Source organism: Loxodonta africana, chromosome 4 (genome assembly GCF_030014295.1).
Source record: "Loxodonta africana isolate mLoxAfr1 chromosome 4, mLoxAfr1.hap2, whole genome shotgun sequence".
Lineage (NCBI taxonomy): Eukaryota > Metazoa > Chordata > Mammalia > Proboscidea > Elephantidae > Loxodonta > Loxodonta africana.
The window spans coordinates 138581323-138601335 of NC_087345.1; the positions used below are offsets into that span (position 1 = coordinate 138581323).

General features: G+C 46.0%; 1 protein-coding gene across 15 annotated transcripts in view; it reads left to right on the forward strand.

Moving 5' to 3' along the window:
- IQSEC3 (IQ motif and Sec7 domain ArfGEF 3) overlaps positions 1-20013 on the forward strand; it is a 124690-nt gene that overhangs the window by 26435 nt on the left and 78242 nt on the right. For 14 of the 15 annotated variants that reach the window (XR_010321935.1, XR_010321934.1, XM_023549006.2 and 11 more), the window contains exon 2: positions 11396-11479. Coding sequence is in view for 13 of the 15 variants with exons in the window: in XM_023549006.2 (XP_023404774.2) it covers positions 11396-11479 (84 nt within the window). In the remaining 2 variants the exon portion in view is untranslated. Of the gene's footprint in view, positions 1-11395; positions 11480-17924; positions 18070-20013 lie in introns of all 15 variants that reach the window. The other variant, XM_023549013.2, reaches the window with a different exon arrangement.

Below are 20013 nucleotides of genomic sequence, written 5' to 3' on the forward strand. Positions count from 1 at the left end.
TGGTGGCAGAGACTAACCTTTTCCATAATAGTCATTAGGAGATTCTGCATCCATTCAGGGTTTCTGATGTTTTTCCCAAGACAGTTTTACATTCAGAGTCTCACTGAGTCCCCACCACTCAGGGCCATAAACAGGGCTGGTTTAAAGCCCCATCTACCACGACCTGACCCACCCAGTGTGAAGTGGGGGCCAGGTCTCCACCTCCAGCTCAGTGCTGTTTCTACCACACTTCCCCAGGGCTCTCAGCCTGTAGGGCTCAGATCCAGAGTTGCCCCATTCATCCATGCTCACCCCCGATTTTCTCATTGTCCCAGTTTCTGGCCCCCTGGACTCCTTTGGCTCAGTGCTGAGCCATCTGTTCTCTGAAAATCCAATCTAGTGGGAAGGGAAGGAAACATACAGTGTCTTTTTCTACTTCTTAGAGGGGGGTTAATAATTAGGTGATCTGCAGGACGTGGGGAGAGTTTAGAAAAGGTTCTATAGCCTCTTGAAGAAGGAGCAAGAGGTGAGAAGGGAAGAAAAAGATTGTCATTGTTTTTTTGTTTTTGTTTTTAGTCAGCTGTATTCAGGTGCAATTTATGTACAATAAAATTTACCCATTTTAAGTGTATGGTTCCATGAGTTTTGATAATCGTGGAGTAACTACCAATTAAATCAAGACGTAAAACATTTCCATCACCCCAATGTTACCTTGTTCCCTTTTGCAGTCAGTCACTTCTCTCCCACATCCCTGGAACTGGTCTGCTTTCTGTCATTATAGTTTTGTCTTTTTAGGATGTCATATACATGGATTTGCACGGTGTGCATTTTTTTGTCTGACTCCTGAAATTCATCCATGTTGGTGCATGTACCAGTAGTTTGTCCTTTTTTTTTTTTTTTATTGTTAAATAGTATTCCACCGTATGAATATATTACAATTTGCTTAGGAGCTCTGGTTGTACAACAGTTAAGCGCTTGGTTGGCTGCTAACCGAAAGGTTGGCTATTCAACCCACCCAGCCGCTCCACAGGAGTAAGACCAGGTGATCTGCTCCCGTAAAGATTACAGCCTAGCAAACCCTGTGGGGCAGTTCTGCTCTGTCACAAGGGGTGGCTATGAGGCCGAAATCGACTCAACGACACCTAACAACAGCAACAACAAATTTGGTTATCCACTTACTGGTTAATGACAGTTAGGGTTATCGCTGATTTGAACATTCACATATAGTTCTTTGTGTCAGCATATGCTTTTGTTTACCTTGGATAAATACCTAGGAGTGCAATTGTTGGATCATGCGGTAAGTGTATGTTTAACTTTATAAAAAGTGGCTAAACTATTTCCCAAAAGGGTGGCACCATTTTACATTCCCACCAGCAGTGCGTGAGAGTTCTAGTTGGTCCACATCCTCACCAATACTTGGTATGGTCAGTCTTTTTAATTTTAGCCATCCTAGTGGATGTATAGTGGTATCTCTTTGTGTTTTTAATTTGCATTTCCCTAATAACCAACGATTGTGAGCATCTTCTCATGCTTATTTGTCATTAGTATCTGTTCAAATGTTTGTCCATTTTTCTATCAGTTTGTTTGTATTTTTATTACTGAGCTTTAAGAATTCTTCATTTTTCTTAACAGTGACGTTTGAAGAACAAAATTTTTTTTTTTTTTAATTTTGAGGAAGTCTAATTTATCAATTTTTTCTCTTGTGATTTAGGTGAAAGTTTACAAAGCAAAATAGTTTCTTATTGAACAGTTAATACACAAATTGTTTTGTGACATTGGTTGCTAACCCCACGATGTGTCAACACTCCCTCTCTACACCCTGATTCCCTGTTCCATTCGTCCAGTTTTCCTCGCCCCTCCTGCTTTCTTGTCTTGCTTTTGGGCTGGCGTGCCCATTAGTCTTATATACATGATTGAACTGTGAAGCATGACCCTCACATGTGTTATTGTTGGTCTTATACACACACACACACACACCCCCAGTGCTGTCGAGTTGATTCCGACTCATAGCGACCCTGGAGGACAGAGTAGGACTGCCCCATAGAGTTTCTAAGGAGCACCTGGTGGATTCGAACTGCTGACCTTTTGGTTAGCAGCCATAGCACTTAACCACTACGCCGCCAGGGTTTCCGTTGGTCTTATTACCCAGGCCCATATAGACCTGTCTAATCTCTGGATGAAGGGTGAACCTCCGGAGTGTCTTCAGTACTGTGTTAAAAGGCTGTCCAGCGACCATACTCTTGGGGTTTCTCCAGTCTCTGTCAGAACAGCAAGGCTGGTCTTACTTTATTTTATTTATTTATTTGTGAATTTGAATTTTGTTCTACATTTTTCTTCAGCTCTGTCCGAGACCCTCTATTGTGATCCCTGCCAGAGCAGTCAGTGGTGGTAACTGGGCACCATCCAGTTGTTCTGGGCTCCATCTGGTGGAGGTTGTGGTCATTGTGGTGCATGAGTCCTTTGGACTAATCTTTCCATTGTGTCTTTGGCTTCTTCTCCTTTGCTCCAGCCGGGATGGGACCAGTAGATGTAGCTTAGATGGCTGCTTACAGGCTTTTAAGACCCCAGTCGCTAATCACCACAGTCGGATGGAGAACATTTTCTCTATAGACTGTGTTATGCCAGTTGAGTTAGATATCCCCCGAGGCCATGGTCCCAAGTCTTCAGCCAGTAGCTCCGTCTCTTGGGGCATTTGGATGTGTCTGTAAAGCTTCTATGACTTTACCCTGGTCAAGTTGTGCCACCTTCCTCAGTATTGTGTATTGTCTTTCCCTTCACCGAAGTTACCACTAATCTATTATCTAGCTAGTGTTTTACCCTCCCCATCCCTCCCCTCCTTCAAACCATCAAAGATTGTTTCTTTCTGTGTGGGAAATAACAGTGGTCTCATACAGTGTTTGTCATTTCGTGATTGACTTATTTGACTTAACATAAGGCCCTCCAGATTTGGCCATGTTGTGAGATGTTTCACAGATTCATCATTGTTCTTTATCATTGTGTATTGTTTCTTGTGTGTGTGTACCGTAATTTGTTTACCCCTTCACCTGTTGATGGACACTTAGGTTGTTTCCATCTTTTTGCTATTGCGAATAATGCTGTGATGAACATGGGTGTGCGTATGTCTGTCTGTGTGATGACTCTTATTTCTCTAGGATATATTCCTAGGAGTGGGATTGCCGGATTGTATGGTATTTCTATTTCCAGCTTTTTAAGGAAGCACCATATTGTTTTCCAAAATAGTTGTACTATTTTGCATTCCCACCAGCAGTGCATAAGAGTTCTAATCTCCCTGTAACCTCGCCAATATTTGTTATTTTCTGTTTTTTTGATTTGTGCCAGTAATGTTGGGGTGAAATTGTATCTCATTGTAGTCTTGATTTGCATTTTTCTAATGGCTAGTGATCACAGGTATTTCCTCATGTGTCTGTTAGCTGCCTGAATGTCTTCTTTGGTGAAGTGTCTGTTCATATCCTTTGCCCATTTTTTAATTAGATAATTTGTCTTTTTATTGTAGCAGTATTAGATTTCCCTATAGACTGTAGAGATTAGAGCTTTGTCAGATATGTCATAGCCAAGAATTTTTTCCCAGTCTGTCGATTCCCTTTTTACTATTTTGGTGAAGTCTTTTGATGAGCCTAAGTGTTTAATTTTCAGGAGATCCCATGTATTTAGCTGATCTTCTGGTGTTTGTGTATTGTTGTTGACCCTAGGGCCCCTAGTGTTGACCCTATTTTTTCTTCCATGATCTTTATAGTTTTAGGTTTTATATTTAGGTGTTTGATCCACTTTGAATTAATTTTTGTGTATGGTATGAGGTATGGGTCCTGGTTCATTTTTTTTGCAGATGGACATCCAGTTTTGCCAGCAGCACTTGTTAAAAAGACTGTCTTTTCTCCATTTAATGGACTTTGGGCCTTTGTCAAAGCTCAGGTGGCCGTAGGTAGATGGATTTACATCCGAACTCTTGGTTCTGTTCCATTGGTCAATGTATCTGTTGTTTTACCAGTACCAGGGTATTTTTGACTGCTGTAGCTATAAAGTAGGTTCTGGGGTCAGGTAGTGACCTCCTACTTTGTTATTTTTCTTGAATAATGCTTTACTCATCTGGGGCCCCTTTTCTTTCCATATAAAGTTAATGATTAGTTTTCCCATCTCGTTAAAGAATGCTGTTGGTATTCAGATTGGGATTGCATTGTATTTGTAGATTACTTTGGGTAGAATTGACATTTTCATAACATTGAGTCTACCTGTCCATGAGCATGGTATGTTTTTCCATTTATGTAGGTCTCTTTTGGTTTCTTACAGTAGTATTTTATAGTTTTCTTTGTATAGGTCTTTTAATGTGCCTGGTTAGATTTATTCCTAAGTTTTTTTTGTTTGTTTTTTTAGGGGCTATTATAAATGGAATTGCTTTCCTGATTTCCTTTTCATAGTTCTCTTTATTGGTGTATAGGAATCCAAAACTGATTTTTATATGTTTATCTTGTATCCTGCTACTCTGTTGAATCTTTCTATTAGGTTCTAGAAGTTTTATTTTAGGCCTATGATTTATTTTGTGCTAGTTTTTGTGTATGGTACAAGGTATGGATTGAAGTTCATATATTTGCATATGGATATCCAATTGTTCCAGCACCATCTGTTGAAAAGATTATTATTTCCCCATTGAATTACCTTGGTACTTTTACTGAGAATCAATTGACAATGTATGTGCGAGCCTATTTCTAGCCTCTCTTTTTGCTTCCATCAATCTGTATGTGTGACTGGAAATGGCTTTAGGATTTCTTCCTTCTCCTGGCAGTCAAGGCAGCTGTTTCAGAGAGGCCCCTGGTTTTTTCCTTCTAAAGGCTGAGGGGTAAATCTCCTGTCTTCAGCTTGTTGAAGAGAGGGGATTACTCTTTCCAAGTTTCCCTGCTGGGATTCCTGGCTTTTCCGCCTTTATCCTCCTGCTGGGGAGATCCCCCCTCCTCCATCTGTCTGCCTGCTCACTCACTGCAATACTGCACATATCATCAGTTCTTCTAAACTACTCAACTATTTTTATGGCCATGAAGTGGAATCCTGAGTCTCAAACTAAATATAGATGTGGAAAGTTATAGGTGCACAGCCTCCCATAATTTCGAGAGCCTCGCCCTGGCTGAAGCTTTAATTAGCTGTTTGCAGCACTTGATGTTTCCTTCTCTTTTCAGCCAGCCCGATGACCCCTTGGGTCTCTTCTGCCGCTGGCACATCACCACTCTCTCTCAGCTTCCTCGGTCTTTAAGGCTGGGTCCTTCTCTGACTGAGCCCTAGGTTTCCTTTTTCCTTCAGGCTCAAATGCCCTTCTTTGCAGACTTTTAACCCCTATCTTGCTTGGATAAAAAAAATAAATAATGCCCTAAAATTCTGACGGAGGCACCCGGCCTCCTGCTGCATGCCTCCCTCCTTCCTGAGAACCCCAGTCTCCCTCCCAACACAGCTTCACAGCGTGACCAATGATAAGCAACATATTAAAATCCTCATTCAGGGTCCACAGACTACCTCACATTTAGGTTTTACCACATCCATCTGCAAGCCAGCTACCCCAACAATACTCATCAATTTGGGGGACTTGGGATTGTTAGGAAACCCTGGTAGCGTGGTGGTTAAGTGCTATGGCTGCTAACCAAAAGGTCAGCAGTTCAAATCCACCAGGAGCTCCTTGGAAAAATCTATGGGGCAGTTCTACTCTGTCCTATAGAGTCACTATAAGTCAGAATTAACTCTCCAGCAGTAGGTTCGTCTTTTTGTTTTGTTTTTTCCGTTTAGGATTGTTAAAGACAGAGAAGTCTCAGGTGTGCCTAAGGCCATTGGCCCCTGGGAATTAACAGTCCAAGAAATAAGCTTTTGCCCTGGATACCACAAGCTTCCATCATTTGGAATTTCAAGAGCCAAGGGCTAAAAATGGATCCTGCTTCTTTTTCAGAGGGGTCTCTTCCATTGCCAATTTCCTTGGGTTCCCTCCGGCCCCAGGACTCCTAGGACCACAGCCTTGGGCTTCAAACACACGGTCTACAGTGTGAATGATGCCCTCAGACCTAAGCAAGCCCCTTCCATGCTCATGGTCGAGGGTGGGTTGAGGGTTGTCTGACATTTCAAGGCCTAGGCTCAGATTCCAATGTACACTGAAGGGTCCTCCCCTCACAGAGTGCAGCAATGGCACACAGGCTGGGGAACCCCTCCACTTTCTGTACAACTCCATAGTAATGGAAGCAGTCAAGGCCCAGTCCTAGGTACTCTGCCAAAAATGCCCAGTGTCTGCAGGATTTTCTTGACCTGCTGGGCTCTATCTCACCGTGCACCAGGCCTCAGTTTCCACCACACTGAAGTGTGAACACAGAGATGTTGTGCATCACCATCTGGCTTGGTGTAATGAACTAGGGGCAGAGCACTGCGTGTGTCCAGGGCAGAGTCCCAGGAAGCAGGTTTTGACATCTTCTGCCTCTTGGTGTATCATATAAGGCCACACTTGTTAATATCAGGGATGCAGAGAGCGCCATTGGTGGAAGAAAGAATTCTTCCCTCTTCCGTCATTTATGAGTTGATGAAATGAAATGCTGGGTTAAGAAAGTGAATGAATAAAGCATTCATTTGTTCAGCCTTTACAATGTGCATTTACATTCATTATTGTTTTTGCTGCTCTAATAGCCCTGCAAGGTTCAGTAGTTACTATAGTTTTACTGGTGAGAAGGTCATTGGTGGTTCAGTCGTGGAATTCTCACCTCCCACATGGAAGACCTGGGTTCCATTTCCAGTCAATGCACCTCACGTGCAGCCATCACCTGTCAGTCAATGGAGGTTTGTGTGTTGCTATGATGCTGAACAGATTTCAATGGAGCTTCCATACTAAGATGGACTAGGAAGAAAGGCCTGGAGGTGTTCTTCTAAAAATCAGTCAGTGAAAACCCTATGGACTCTAAGCCACAACCTACCAATCATGAGAATGGTGCAGAAACAGCAGCATTTTATTCTGTTGTAAGCTAACAACAACTGTTGAGAAAATGGAGGCTTGGAGATTAAAGAATTTGAATGAACATACACAGTGGTTATGATCCATTTGTGTAGAATTGGTGCATGGGGCATAGACCCAAAAGCCTTTTCTGGGGTAGGGTGGGTGGCAAGACCTCAGGTCAGCCCTACTGGAAGCAGAAAGCCCTGTCTGGGCTCTGTGAGCAGAGGTAAGTTGTACCCACACCCTTGCCTCACACATGAACAGACTGTAATGGGACATTCTGGCATCAGTCTTGGGTTGGTGCCACCCCAGGGACCCTGTCTCCTCCTCTCTGTTCCTTGTGCCCCTTCCCAGCCTCTGGTGTCCTGTGGTCTATCTGCTGTGGTGGCGGTGCTCCCAGGGTGGAAGAGAATGGAGGGAGGCAGAAAGAGGAAGGGCTGAGACCTGAAGGCTAGGGATTCAGGATGAGGCTCAGACTTGGGCAGAGAAGGACTAACTGGGCAATGATCCCTCTGCCCATACTCTCATTGTGGCTTCCTTTTCTAGCTTCAACCAGGCAGGAACTTCATCCTCTGTCAATATGGATATTCTCTTAGCGGGTGGGATTATATGTTATACTTCTTTGCATACTAATGCATTAAGCACAAACAGTGTACCAAGTACTGAGCAAGGCTCTGGGGACTCCCAGCCTGGGTCTTGGTGAATGAATACATAAATGCCCACTGCCCAAAAATCTCATGAAGTAGAGTGATGGGCATGAACTAGAAACCAGCCTGTCTGAGGTTTAGGCTCTGCTACATACTAGCTGTGTGAAATCGGGCAAGTCATTTACCTCCTCTGAGCCTTAGTGAAAAGGGGATGATAATACATACCACGAAGAGTTGTCCTGAAAAATGAGGTAATGCATGTTGAGTCTCTAGGTGGCACAAATAGTTAAGCTCTTGGCTACTAACCAAAAGGTTGAGGTTTGAATCTATCCAGAGGCAGTTTGGAAGAAAAGCCTGGCAATCTACTTCTGAAAAATCACAGCCACTGAAAACCCTAAGAAGTGCAGTTCTACTCGGAAACACATGAGGTCGCCATGAGTTGGAATCGACTCAATGGCAACCAATCCTGCCCTAGGCTGAGGAGGTGCAAGTGGGAGGGGATAGATGGAAGAGAAAGAAGGGAAGTGCTGGCCTGTTCTGAGGGACCCCGCCGGCAGAAACCCCACAGAGACTACAACCCCACCAGCACTGCCAGCCCAGGCCCAAGGTGCACAAGGACTTGGTTGGGGATATCCAGGCTTGTGTCGTGAGCAGGTGCCAATGCAGCGAGTCTGGGGAGGATCATGGGATCCTGCTGTAAGTGTTGGGCAGAGGAGTGGCTCCCAGTCCTTAGAGAATGCCTCTGGGGAAATGGAAGCAGGATTAGAGCAGGGTCTCCTCGGGCATCTTTGTGTCAGCCTGTGACTGTGTCTTGGTGGGCACTCCTGCCTGAAATGCCAGCACCATGGGTGGTGAACAAGCTGTATCCTCTGCCTATGCTGTTAGTGGCTTTAGTCAGGATTTCTGAACCTGCCCTGAGAAAAAGGTGCAGCTGGTGGACCAGAACTGGGGTGTAGGTTCCCTGCTTTATCTATATGCCTGGGTCCATTGCCCTCCCTTATTTGGGTTCTGAGCCCTTCTGTTCCTCCTCCTGTCACCTTCCTTCCTTTCCTTCTCCTGAAGCCAGGCTGGCCCTGGGTGCTATCAGAAGACATCTGTGAGGCTGGGATAGAGGGTAGGTGCAGCTGGAACGCTTGCCTGAGATTTTGGCCAGAGTACCAGTAACCACTCGCCCTCAAGTCGTCTCTGACACATGGCAACCCCAACTCTCGGCAAATCACTACCCCGCTCTGGCTTCATCTGTAAAATGCGAAGGGGAGCAGGTTAAATTAAATTATTTTCTTTACTTCCCTTTAAAAATCTGTAATTGCAGGCAATCTTTTACATTAACAAAAATTCCAGGTAAAAATTACCCATGATCCTTCCTGAAATGACATTGATATTTGTATCAGTTCCTAACATTTCCTAATCCTTGTCCAGGTGTGTATTCAATTTTAATACATTTACAATAATAACATAAATTGGATTTATTTTCCCTGCTGCGATTGTCTTTGCATTATGAATTTGTGGGAACTCTGCTTGGAATATTGACTTGTCTTCTGTCATAAACAAACAAAACCAAACCTAGTGCCGTCGAGTCGATTCGGACTCATAGCGACCCTATAGGACAGAGTAGAACAGCCCCAGAGAGTTTCCAAGGAGCGCCTGGCAGACTCGAACTGCTGAGCCTTTGGTTAGCAGCCATAGCACTTAACCACTACACCGTCAGATGTATTGCAAATACACCTTCTCAGTCTATATTGTTTGTCATTTGACTCAGCCATTGTTGTTTGCTGTCGAGTTAATTCCTACTTAAAGCCACCCTTATAGGACAGAGTAGAACTGCCCCACAGTGTTTCATAGGATGTAATCTTTACGGGCGCAGATCGCCAGGTCTTTTCTCTCACAGAGAGGCTGGTGGATTTGAACTGCTGACCTTCTGTTAGCAGCCCAGTGCTTAACCATTGTGCCACCAGGGCTCCTTATTTGACTTATCAGGGTATTCTTTTCCATATCTGATGTTTTCATTTTTAGATAGTCAGATGTGTTTATTTGTTCCTTAATGGCTTTTTGGTTTCCTGATGTGCTTTAAAAGTCTCCCCCCAACACATAGACTAGACTGCTAAGTTCTCTTCTTAAGTTTTTCTTTATTTTTTTCTCATTTAAATGTGTAATCTGTCTGGAATTTATGTTTGTCAAATTAAGGTAGGCTCCAATATTGCTTTCTTCCATGAGAGCATAGACTTCCAGGTGAGCATAGATGGGAAATTCACGGAGCCAGCTGGGGTGGTGGTAACCAAAATGGAGGCTTGGAGGCCAAGGATGTGGCGTATGTAGCTCTGGCCCCCTCAACCCTGGAGCTATCCTGCTTTTGTCGTTTTCCAAAACGGGCTTCCAGTAAAGATTTGGTTTGGACAAAGTGCTCTGAAGCTAAAGGAAGTTTGAAAATCCCTTTCAGGTGATCTCTGGGGCCCTTCCAGGTCTGGCATTCCCTGACTCTATAATGCCCAGTACAGTGACTGCTTGTTTAAGGGAGAGAAGGCAAAGAATCCAAAGGTCATTTCAATATGGTATCCTAAGTTGGCTCAAAGTGGATATTAGAATCTCAATGCTGGCTGTCTTTAGAATCACCTAAAAAAAACCCAAAAAACCAAACCCAGTGCCATCGAGTCGATTCCAACTCATAGTGACCCTATAGGACAGAGTAGAACTGCCCCACAGAGTTTCCAAGGAGCACCTGGCAGATTCAAACTGTCAACCCTTTGGTTAGCTGCCATAGCACTTAACCACTACGCCACCAGGGTTTCACCTAGGAGCTTTTAAAAAGTTCTAGTGCCCCTGACCCATGCCAGACCAAGGAAATTAGAATTCCTAGGGGTGGGCTCAGGCGCTAGAATTTTTTAAAATCTCCCTGGTGATTCTAATATGCTGTGAGGGTTGAGAACCACTGCTCTAGTTCAAATCTCTTACTTCATTAGTAAATAAGCTGAGACTCAGAAAGGATGAAATATGGATCCTATAGCTGGTTAGCAGCAGAGATGGGACTAGAACCCAGAGCTCTTCCCCCCTAGGCTGGCTTTTTCATCTGCATCAAACAAACCCCACATCAAAAGTGGGCAGCATCATACCTTGAATTTCCAGCTTGTACCACTAAAGTTTCTGTATGAATGCTTCATATCTTTGCATGTGATCAACTTAAAAGTGTTAAAAAAAACCGAGGTGCAGTGAAGTTGACTCCAACTCATGGCAACCCATGTGAGTCAGAGTAGACCTGTGTTGTATAGGGTTTTCAGTGGCTAAAATTTCAGAAATAGATTGCCAGACCTTTCTTCCAAGTGCATTTGGGCGTACTTGAACCTCCAACCTCTCAGTTAACAGCTGAGCATGTTAACTGTAGGTTAATTCTGTGCATCATAGGTGAATAGATCTAGTTCTGCCTTGCAGGACTCCAGTAGGGGGCAGGGTCATAAAGAACTATCCTAAAAGATAGAGTGAAATTCTGGTAATCCTCGCCTAGGAGCTTACTGCTGGAAGTGCGGAGGTGGTAAGAGCTAGTTGATGGAGAAGTCAGGAAGGCTTCATGCAGGAGACAGTATTTGAATTGAAATGGAATTGATGGGAAGACTTTGATGGGCAGAGACTCAATTCTGCCCTCCCCTCCCTGAAGCAGTGTTTGGCTACCTCAGTGATAACACGAAGTGGCTCAAAATGCAGGGAAGGGGCAGCGAGGCTCCAGGACAGAAATGCCTTTGTGTGGGAAGGTGGACTGGGCCCAGCCCTGCCTTGGCCACGTTCTGACCTCTTCCTTCTGCTCTGTTCACAGGAATGAGACTGTGCTGCACCAGTTCTGTTGCCCCGTTGCTGATGCTGAGCAGAAGCCCACCTGCTCTGACCTGGTCTCCCACAGGTGGGAACTGGTGGAGGGTCTCCCTTGCCTACCCACTCCTTCCATCCTCCGCCAGCCAGTCACACACCACTGCCTTATTTGGCATCCTCCTCTCGTGTCTTGCTTCTTCTTCTTCCTTTATTTTTTTTTTCCCCCTTACCTCTTTCCTCATACTTCCATTTCTCATTCCTTCCTCTGGACTCCAGATGAGCCATCCCCAACTTTTGAGGTCCTTATACCCTGCTGTTCAAACCCCAAACCTGCACTCCTCCCTTCTTATACTTTTTAAAAACTTCAAGCAGAAGTAATTGAATAGTATCTATAAAGCTAATAGGAGGATGCCTGGCACGTAGTGGGTGGTCAACCAATGGTTCCTCTTATCATCAAAAATTTATATTTTTCTTTCTAATCCTTCTTTTTCCATAAAGGGTCCAAGATGACTGACTTTAGTTTTAAGGATTTTTCAATCCTCTTTGGGTTTATCGACAGCTGGGGAAGGAAGCTGGAGTGTCAAGAAGTCAGAGTCTGGAGTCACTGTAGTAGGCTTTCTTCTTCATTTTTTTCTAGATTATTCATACTCCATCTTTCCTCCCATCTCCTTTCCTTTTAGTCTGTCTCTGCCATGCTTGTATCTCTCTCCCTCCACATTCATCTCTGTCTCTCTGCCCTTATGTTTCTCCATTTCTCCTCTTTCCCTCCCACATCATTTCCTCTCTCTCACCTTGATCTACACATGTGATCAGTCTTGGTCTCTTATTGTGCCCTGTTCTCTTCTTTCTTCTACCCATTTTCCTGTCTCCGTTCCACATGTGTTTCTCTTTTCTTTACTTGTTCTTTTACTTCACTGGGAGTCAGGATTCTTGGGTTCTAGTCTGAAATTTACCCCATTTCCAGTCTCCCATGGTAGAAATGATCTTGGGCAGACAAATTATTATTTAGTTGTTTGTCTATCTAGAAAACAACACTTAGGTATAATCTCTTGTGAGGTTATACCACTTTGATCCCTGTCTTAAGTGAGAGGAAAGTAAGGTTCAGAATGCTTATGGTACTTATCCACAATCACACAGCCAATAAGTACCAAAGCCTAGACAAGAGCTTAAGACTTTGACTCCTAATGCTTGCTACTTTCGGATTTAGGATTCAATGAGTCTGTGACCTTTCCTTTTTAGCCCTTGGAAAATAACCAGATAGTAACCAGAGATGGTGGTTATTGGCAGAAAACCACACCCTGAAGGGATTGCTATTCATTTTCCTTTAATGGGGAGTCAGCAGAAGTCAGACCCCAAGAAGGGAACTGGGGCAGAGGCAGGACCCTGAGGAGGGAACTACAGGAGTTGGGCTCGGAAGAGGCAGCACACTGTCAGGATCCTTAAATCCAGGCTGAGGGAAGGATGGGAGCTCCAAGTTGGAGGACGAGAGGTGAAGGAAAGGACAAAGTGTGTACTCTTGCTTTGTGTGGTCTCTGTGTGTCAGGTTCTGTGCCAGGCCCAGGGACGTAAAGACAGGAAGTCTCACGGGACCCTTGAGGAACTTCCCACTTGTTGGAGTCTTATGATGCCTCCAAACTGAAAATGGTTCACCTGGAAATTAGAAGGAAGAGGAGAAATGGGAGAATGAGAGGAGACAAAGAAAGAGAATAAAGAGTACGGGTGGAACAAGGGTGATCAGGCGGAAAGATGGGGGCGACTGAAAAGCCCTAGATCCTGTGAGCTGCCACTGTTCAGACACATGGCCTGAATCTTCTTCCTAAAAATTTCTTACCTTGGAAGGTGAGGAGAAGAGAGAAAAACTGTCTAGTCTACCTTCTACCCCACCAATTCAACTCAATTAAATGAAAATTTTATTGATACTAACCAAACGCCAGGCATCAGTGAGGATGGATAAGATACTGCCCTCAAGACGCTCAGTACTAGGTGGTGGCAGGCGACAGAAGTTGTCCTCTGGTTTTCCCATGGTCTTTCCTCTCTTTTGCTCTCACCCCTCATCCTCTTTCTCATGCCAACCCTCTTCTGACCACCCATGTCATCTCCCACCCTGCACCCTGGCTCCTGGTGGGAAAGGGTGGGAGGATCTGGTATGCCATGTGGGAGAGGGAGCCAGCAAAACAGCAGCTGAACAGGTAGGTACATGTGTGTATGTTGGGGGTTGGGAGGTGGGGGTGCTGCCCCCTCATGGGGGCCAGGCTCCCAGGGAATAGGGTTCTTTTCCGAGATTTGGGGTGGGATATTTGGAAACCCATGATCTTAGTTTCCAAAAGTTTTGTCGTTTGCCTTCCCCTTGGAGGGGCAGGTGCTGGGCTGGGGGCTGGAAGTGCTCTGGGATGGGAAGAGAGGGAGTGGTTTCATTTGCTGTTGGCTCAAGGAGAGGCCTGTAGGCACTGCCTCTTCCAGCCCTCTCCTCTGTATGGTGCAGGGAGACTTGCCCCCAAGTTGGTATAGGCCTTCAGGTGCTGTCTTTCCCTGCTTCCCAATTATTCCAAGTTGTCCTGTCTGTCTGGTTCGTAGTTTCCTAGAGTGTGTTTCTGTCTGTCTGTCTCTGTCCGATGTCAGTTTCTTGGCTTCTCTGGGAGGAGGCTCTCTAGATGTTTTCTGGACAGCCCAACAGTGTATGTGTGTCAGCTGGACTGTCTGTTTTTGGCTTCTTGGGGGAATCTCCCTAAAATAAGTCTTTCCCATCAGACTCTCAATATCACTCCCCCTACAATCCCATTAATGACCCTCAAAACCCTTTTAACCCTTCCCAAAACTGGGGGTCCCACTTTCAGAATTATAGCCCAAATTTCTCCCTGAGTTTCCCTAGAAGAATGTACCAAGGTCCAAGACCAGGCTGAGGGGCTAGCAGTGGGTAACTGGGTCACAAAACCCTCTGGGCCATGCAGAGGAGATCTGAGACAAGCCAGGCCCCTCCCTGATGGTCAGTCTGGTTTCCCACCAGCTGAGCCAGGCTCTGACCAAATCATGACCTCCTCTGAGGATTTCTAGGGATAAGCCAGCTGGGTCTACAGGAGACCTCAGTAAGGAATCCTAAACCAGTCTCTCAGATCTCAGGGCCACTCAGGACTTCTGATGGGCTTTTGGTTTGTGGACTCAGAGCCAGCTACAGGAGTTCCCCCACTTTCTTCCTCTGGGCCCCACCTGAGGCCAGTGGTGGCCACCATCAGCACTGGTTTTCAGTACCTGTCCCTTCTTTCCCCAAGCTGTGGGGCTGAGCAGTGGTCCTTTTATTTGAGCCACTAGGCTCATCCCCAGGGGACTGCAGTGGCAGCTTATCTATATAAGCCGATTATCCACAGCCCGGTCTAGTCAGAGAGGTAAAGAGAAGCTGCTTCAGCCTGAGTCAAACCATCAGCCTCAGAGGAGCCTCTGCTCTTATTGAGGGACCTGGCAGCAGGGGGCGGGGCTGCCAGGAGAGGCAGAAAAACCTCACCCCTACCGGTTAGGACATCCTTCCACGGCCCATGTAGACAAAAGCAGTTGGGAGGCTGGAGTCAGGAGAAACTTTATCTTGGAGCTGAAGCCTGCCAGGGGGTGATGTTCCCATGAGCGGAAAAACCTGAAACTGAGCTAGTCTGGCCACTGAGTGTCCGTGAGAGGGTTGGCAGAAGGGAGGGCATCAGGGAGCTGGGGCCCAATGAAGCAGTTATGAGGCTGGCAAAGGCCTCTGAGCCTGGACTACCAGGTAGAGTTACCATAAACTGCACTGTGCCTTGGCTCCCCTACACACTCCTAGGTAAACACCCCATGTCCACCAGTAACTGGCCCTCACAGGCCCTTAGTGGGTGCTAGGTGGTGGGGCCCAGAGCAGCCGGACAGGGACAGCAACTTCGTCCAGACTCTCTCTCCGGAGAGCTGCCTTGCCCCCTTCCCCACCTCCTCCCGATTGCTAGCTAATGACAGGGCTTTATTCTGGGGAACTGAATAGTGTAGTAATTGCAGCCCTACTTTCTATCCCACGGGCTCCCCTCCCTCTAGGGCTCTCAGTGACATTGGGAACAATGACCCAGGAGCTGGCCAGCCGCCTCCCAGCCAAGCAGAATTGCAGCCCATTTGTCTCCGTGGGTGGCAATGAGGCCAGGGTGAGGAAGATTGGTTTCTATTAGGGTAATGAGAGGAGGCGTCCAGTGGGGGAGGGGGGCACTCAGGAAGTGGAGGCGCTAGGCCTAGGGAGGAAACACAGAACAAGCCCCACCCCTAGGAGATAGGAATTCTGGGAATGGGGGGCTCTTGGGGCCCCAGCAGATGGACCTGACACTCCTGTGACTTGGTCCTCTCTCCCCACCCACCCCACCCTCACCCTTACCTCAGGATGGAAGAGAGACTAATATTTAATGAACATACTATTTATTGAATGTGCCAGAGGCTCTGTGCTAAACATTCTCATTATTTTATCTCACTCAGTTCTGTGAGATAGAGACAATTCCCATTTACAGATAAGGAATCTGGGATGGAGAGAAGTTAGGTATCTTGATAGAGGAACCACTGCTAATCAGCTCTGGAGCGGGAAGGTGAACCCAAGTCTAACTCCCAAACGCAGCTTCTTTCCACTGAACTGCTGCTAGGATTTTTTTTTTTTTAAAGGCTCAAGAGAAATCTTTCCAACCATTTTATTTGACCTGAAAAAACATCTGTTTTCTCTGATAATGAGATATACTTGCTCGTTATTGGAAATGTGGAAAGTACAAAATGTAAAGAAGAAAATAAACATTGAATCCAGTCGTAGAGAATTAACTAACCACTGTTGATATTTTGGTGTGCAACCTTGCAGTGTTTTATTTACATATTTTTTATACTTAATAGGCTTTACCTTCTTCTTCTTCCTCCCCATGAAAAAAAAATGTGACTTTGTAGCCTCCATATCCCACTGAATATACTGCACTCATTTAGAGAGGCGCCTGCCCTAACCAGCCCCTTCTGGTGCCCCCACAGTCACCTCACTCCCCTGGTGGCACACGTAGCACAGGCGGTGACGTGGCTTGAATCTTGGGTCTGCTGCGGGATGGCCGCTAGCTCTGCTGCAGGCTGCAATACCCTTGAGGAAGGGACAGCCCTCCAAGAATGGGTGTCCAGAGAGCCCTGCATTGGTATGGCCAGAGCATCCGACCCTCCTCTCCTTGACTCTCCCCAGCAGGCTGCGATGGGGCCTGAGGCTTGATCAATGGACCAGCCAGTGTTTACTCAGCGATTACGGAACAATTAAATTCCCAATCGATACAGTTTAGTCTTCAAACAGCTGAGCTTGGGAGCTTCGGCAACACGTGTCGGCTCCAGTGGTCACATCCGAGGCCCAGAGCCTGCTGGGAAACGTGCCTCGCCTCCTGGTGGGAGGGGGCGGGGCTCTGCGCGGGCCCTGGAGGTTGGGTAACTGCGTCCTTTCTACCCTAGAGAAGCACAAAAAAGCCCTCAACTTCCCACCAGGCCCACCCAGCCTGTCTTATTTGGGAGCTCTGGAATCTCAGCATCTTCATGCTAGGAAGGTAGTGAGGTGGGATGGGGTGTGGTGAGGCCAAGGGGAAGTTGAGCTCTTGTCTCCTTTAGAATTCAGTATCTTTGTGACCTCAAGGGACTAAGACTAGGAAAATAAGACAGTGATTGAGTCTGCAAAGGTGGTTAGCTCAGGGGAGGCCTTTGGAGAGGTTGGGAACATGTGACCTAACCCCAGAGGCTGTGAAAATCCCCATGATGCCCTGCCCTGGTTTACAGCATCTTCCCTGCTGATGGGGCCCCAGGTGTGAGATTCCTAGGGACTGAAGACTCCTGGATTGAAGACATTGAGACAGAAACCTGGCAGAAATAAAGATCCATGGGGGTAGGGGAGGGTTGATCCTTCTTGTTTGAGCTTTTTGACTCTGTTTGCTCACGGGACTTCTGAGGATCCCTGTGTAGTTACAGCAGCATCAGGGACATATTAACCAATCCAGACAATATGATCCAATCCAGATCACCCATAATGAACAATTTCACATTTTTTCACCACATCAAAGATTCTGCTTCTAGGTACAGCTAGCATGTGCCTCTTTCTCAACCCCACAGCACCTTACTACACAATCAAAGCCTCTTTTCAAGCCATGTGAAATTGTTCACTACAGATTGGTAAGTAAGCACAAGTAAGCCTGTGCTTACCTTGCTTACTGGGTGATCCACCCCTGAGCATAAATCCAACTTGGCTGAGCTCCATACCTGAGGGTAACCACAATAAAGATGCCAGAAAAATTTGGCCCTGGAGATAGAGAAATCTGTCCTTGATGAGCTGTGTGACTGTCACTTTACCTTTTCTGTGCTTTTTGCCCCATCTGTGTTTTCCCTGCCAGACTGTCGGGAGCCACACACACACACACACACGCACACCCACACACCCACACACACCCACCCAAAATAGATGTCAAAGTACTTTGACACCTTTGGGGTGGGAGGAGCACTAAATACTTCTGAGAGTTTTGTCTTGTCGTGACTTTTGACTTTCTGTTCAGAGGGCTCTCCTCAGCTGGGAAGTGAAACTCATGTTTGGAGTCAAGTATCTGTCCAGGCCAATTTCCTTCCCTCCCAGGCCTTGGAGAGCTGGTTAAGCCTTCCTCGAAGACCGGCCTCTTCATATGGCCTTGGTTGTCACCAAGGGTATGTAGGACACTTATCTGTCTGTGGTGCTGTGCTGGGGCTTACGAAGTGTGAGTGAGGTCAACAAGGGGCTGTCCATAAGGAGCTACTAGAGAAGACAACTTCCTGTCAGCAACACATTTACAGATGATTAGAGGAGAATTCCTCCTAACTCTCTGTTTCTCCTTTCCCCCACCGATTAGAGAGGGAAGGAGAGTACTAGCTATTGTGTACCGAGCACTTGCTATACGCTATACAAGTATCAGCTTATTTAATTCTCACGGCAAGCTTATAAGGAAACCCCATGCAGTGGTTAAGTGCTACGGCTGCTAACCAAAGGGTCGGCAGTTCGAATCTGCCACGTGCTCCTTGGAAACTCTATGGGGCGGTTCTACTCTGTCCTATAGGGTTGCTGTGAGTCAGAATTGACTCGATGGCCGTGGGTTTGGTTTTTTTCTTTTTTTGGTATAAGCTTATAAAATATAGTTGCCATTTTATAGATGAGGAAGCTGAGGATCAGAGATGTTGAATGACTTGTCCAAGGGCCATGCAGCTGGTAAATTGGCAGTTCTAGGATTGGAACCAAGCATCTGTCTGCTGTAGCCTTTAACCACCAGAGTCAGAAGACAAAAGAAGGGAGGTGTTTTCAAGTATATAAAGTCAAGGTGTGACGGTGGTGGTGGGTGAACAGCTGGTGCCCGCTTCCCAAACACAAGAGGTGGGCTGTTTATAGCTAGCTCCCTCAGAGAGCCTGGTTTGTGGTGTAGGGGTTCCGCACGAGGCTGTTTGCCGACTCCAGTGGTGTTAGGTAAGTACCTGAGGTCAATCAAGCAGAAGAGGGAAATGACCCAGGGAATATTTTTAGAAGAGGGGAAATCCTACACTTTATTAGTTAAAAAAAAAAAAAAGCTAAAGATAATATTTCCAAAAAAGCAAAATGGAAGATACTACAAGGAATTTCTAGCTTCTCTGTTCAGTTGGCGTTCATTAACGCAGAGTTTTGTCTGGTTTTCTGGGAAACAAATTCTTGTTTCACTTACAGAAAATCCCTTGTTTTAATCTTCTGAGTATTCTTCTTTTCTCATTCGCAGCAAGAGTAACCTCTCCTTGCAGGTCTCGAGATTTTTCTAACCGCATTATTTCCTGGGCTTTTATTTGTTTATTTATTTTCTCTTCTGAGAGAGAGGTCAGCTTTATCCATCCATTTATTTTTTAACCAATAACATGACAGTGATCATAATTTATAATTTCAGTAAGTGTATCTGATGTATGATAAAAGAGGTTTTAAATCCATTTCCCCAAACCAGAGAAGAGGAAATAATCTGTTGCAAGAGTGATATAGATCAGACGTTCTTAAAGACTTTACTGCCTTTGAGAGGCCTTGGAATGGCTTAAGAAAGGTTTTCAAAGCTTTCTTTTGTGATGATTAAAAGTAACAACCCCCCCCGCCCCCGTCAACAAAACAGGAAGCCAGCTCTCTGTGAGGGGAGACTGAAGTGGGCTGCTGGTGCCAACAGGCAGAAGTGGGCTCAATTACCTGCCAGTCTTGCTTCTGTGATTCTGCCCATCTGCCAGTCCCCAGCACTGGTCCGCTGGCCCTCTGCATCTGTCTGTAGGGCTCAAGTTAAAGGGAGAGAAGTGTCACCTCCCTCTGTACCTCCTAACCATGGGAAGGGTTAACTCAGTTGTCAGAGGAGGAGCAGATGTGTCTCATGAGGAAGGGACTACAGAGCAGCAGAAAGAACACTGGGCAGCTGGTAAGGGTTGTCCTGGGTCCCCCGACCTCTCTTGCCCCACACTCTAGGCTGGGCCCTTCCCTAGAACCCAGTATTCAATTTCCCTGGGGGCATGAGGAGTCTAGGTGGCATGGCACAGCCACTGAACCTGTGCTCTGAAGTTCAGAGAGAGCTGTGGAAATTCTTGCTTGGTTCTAAGTGTTAGATCCATCCTCTTGGGAATGCCTTT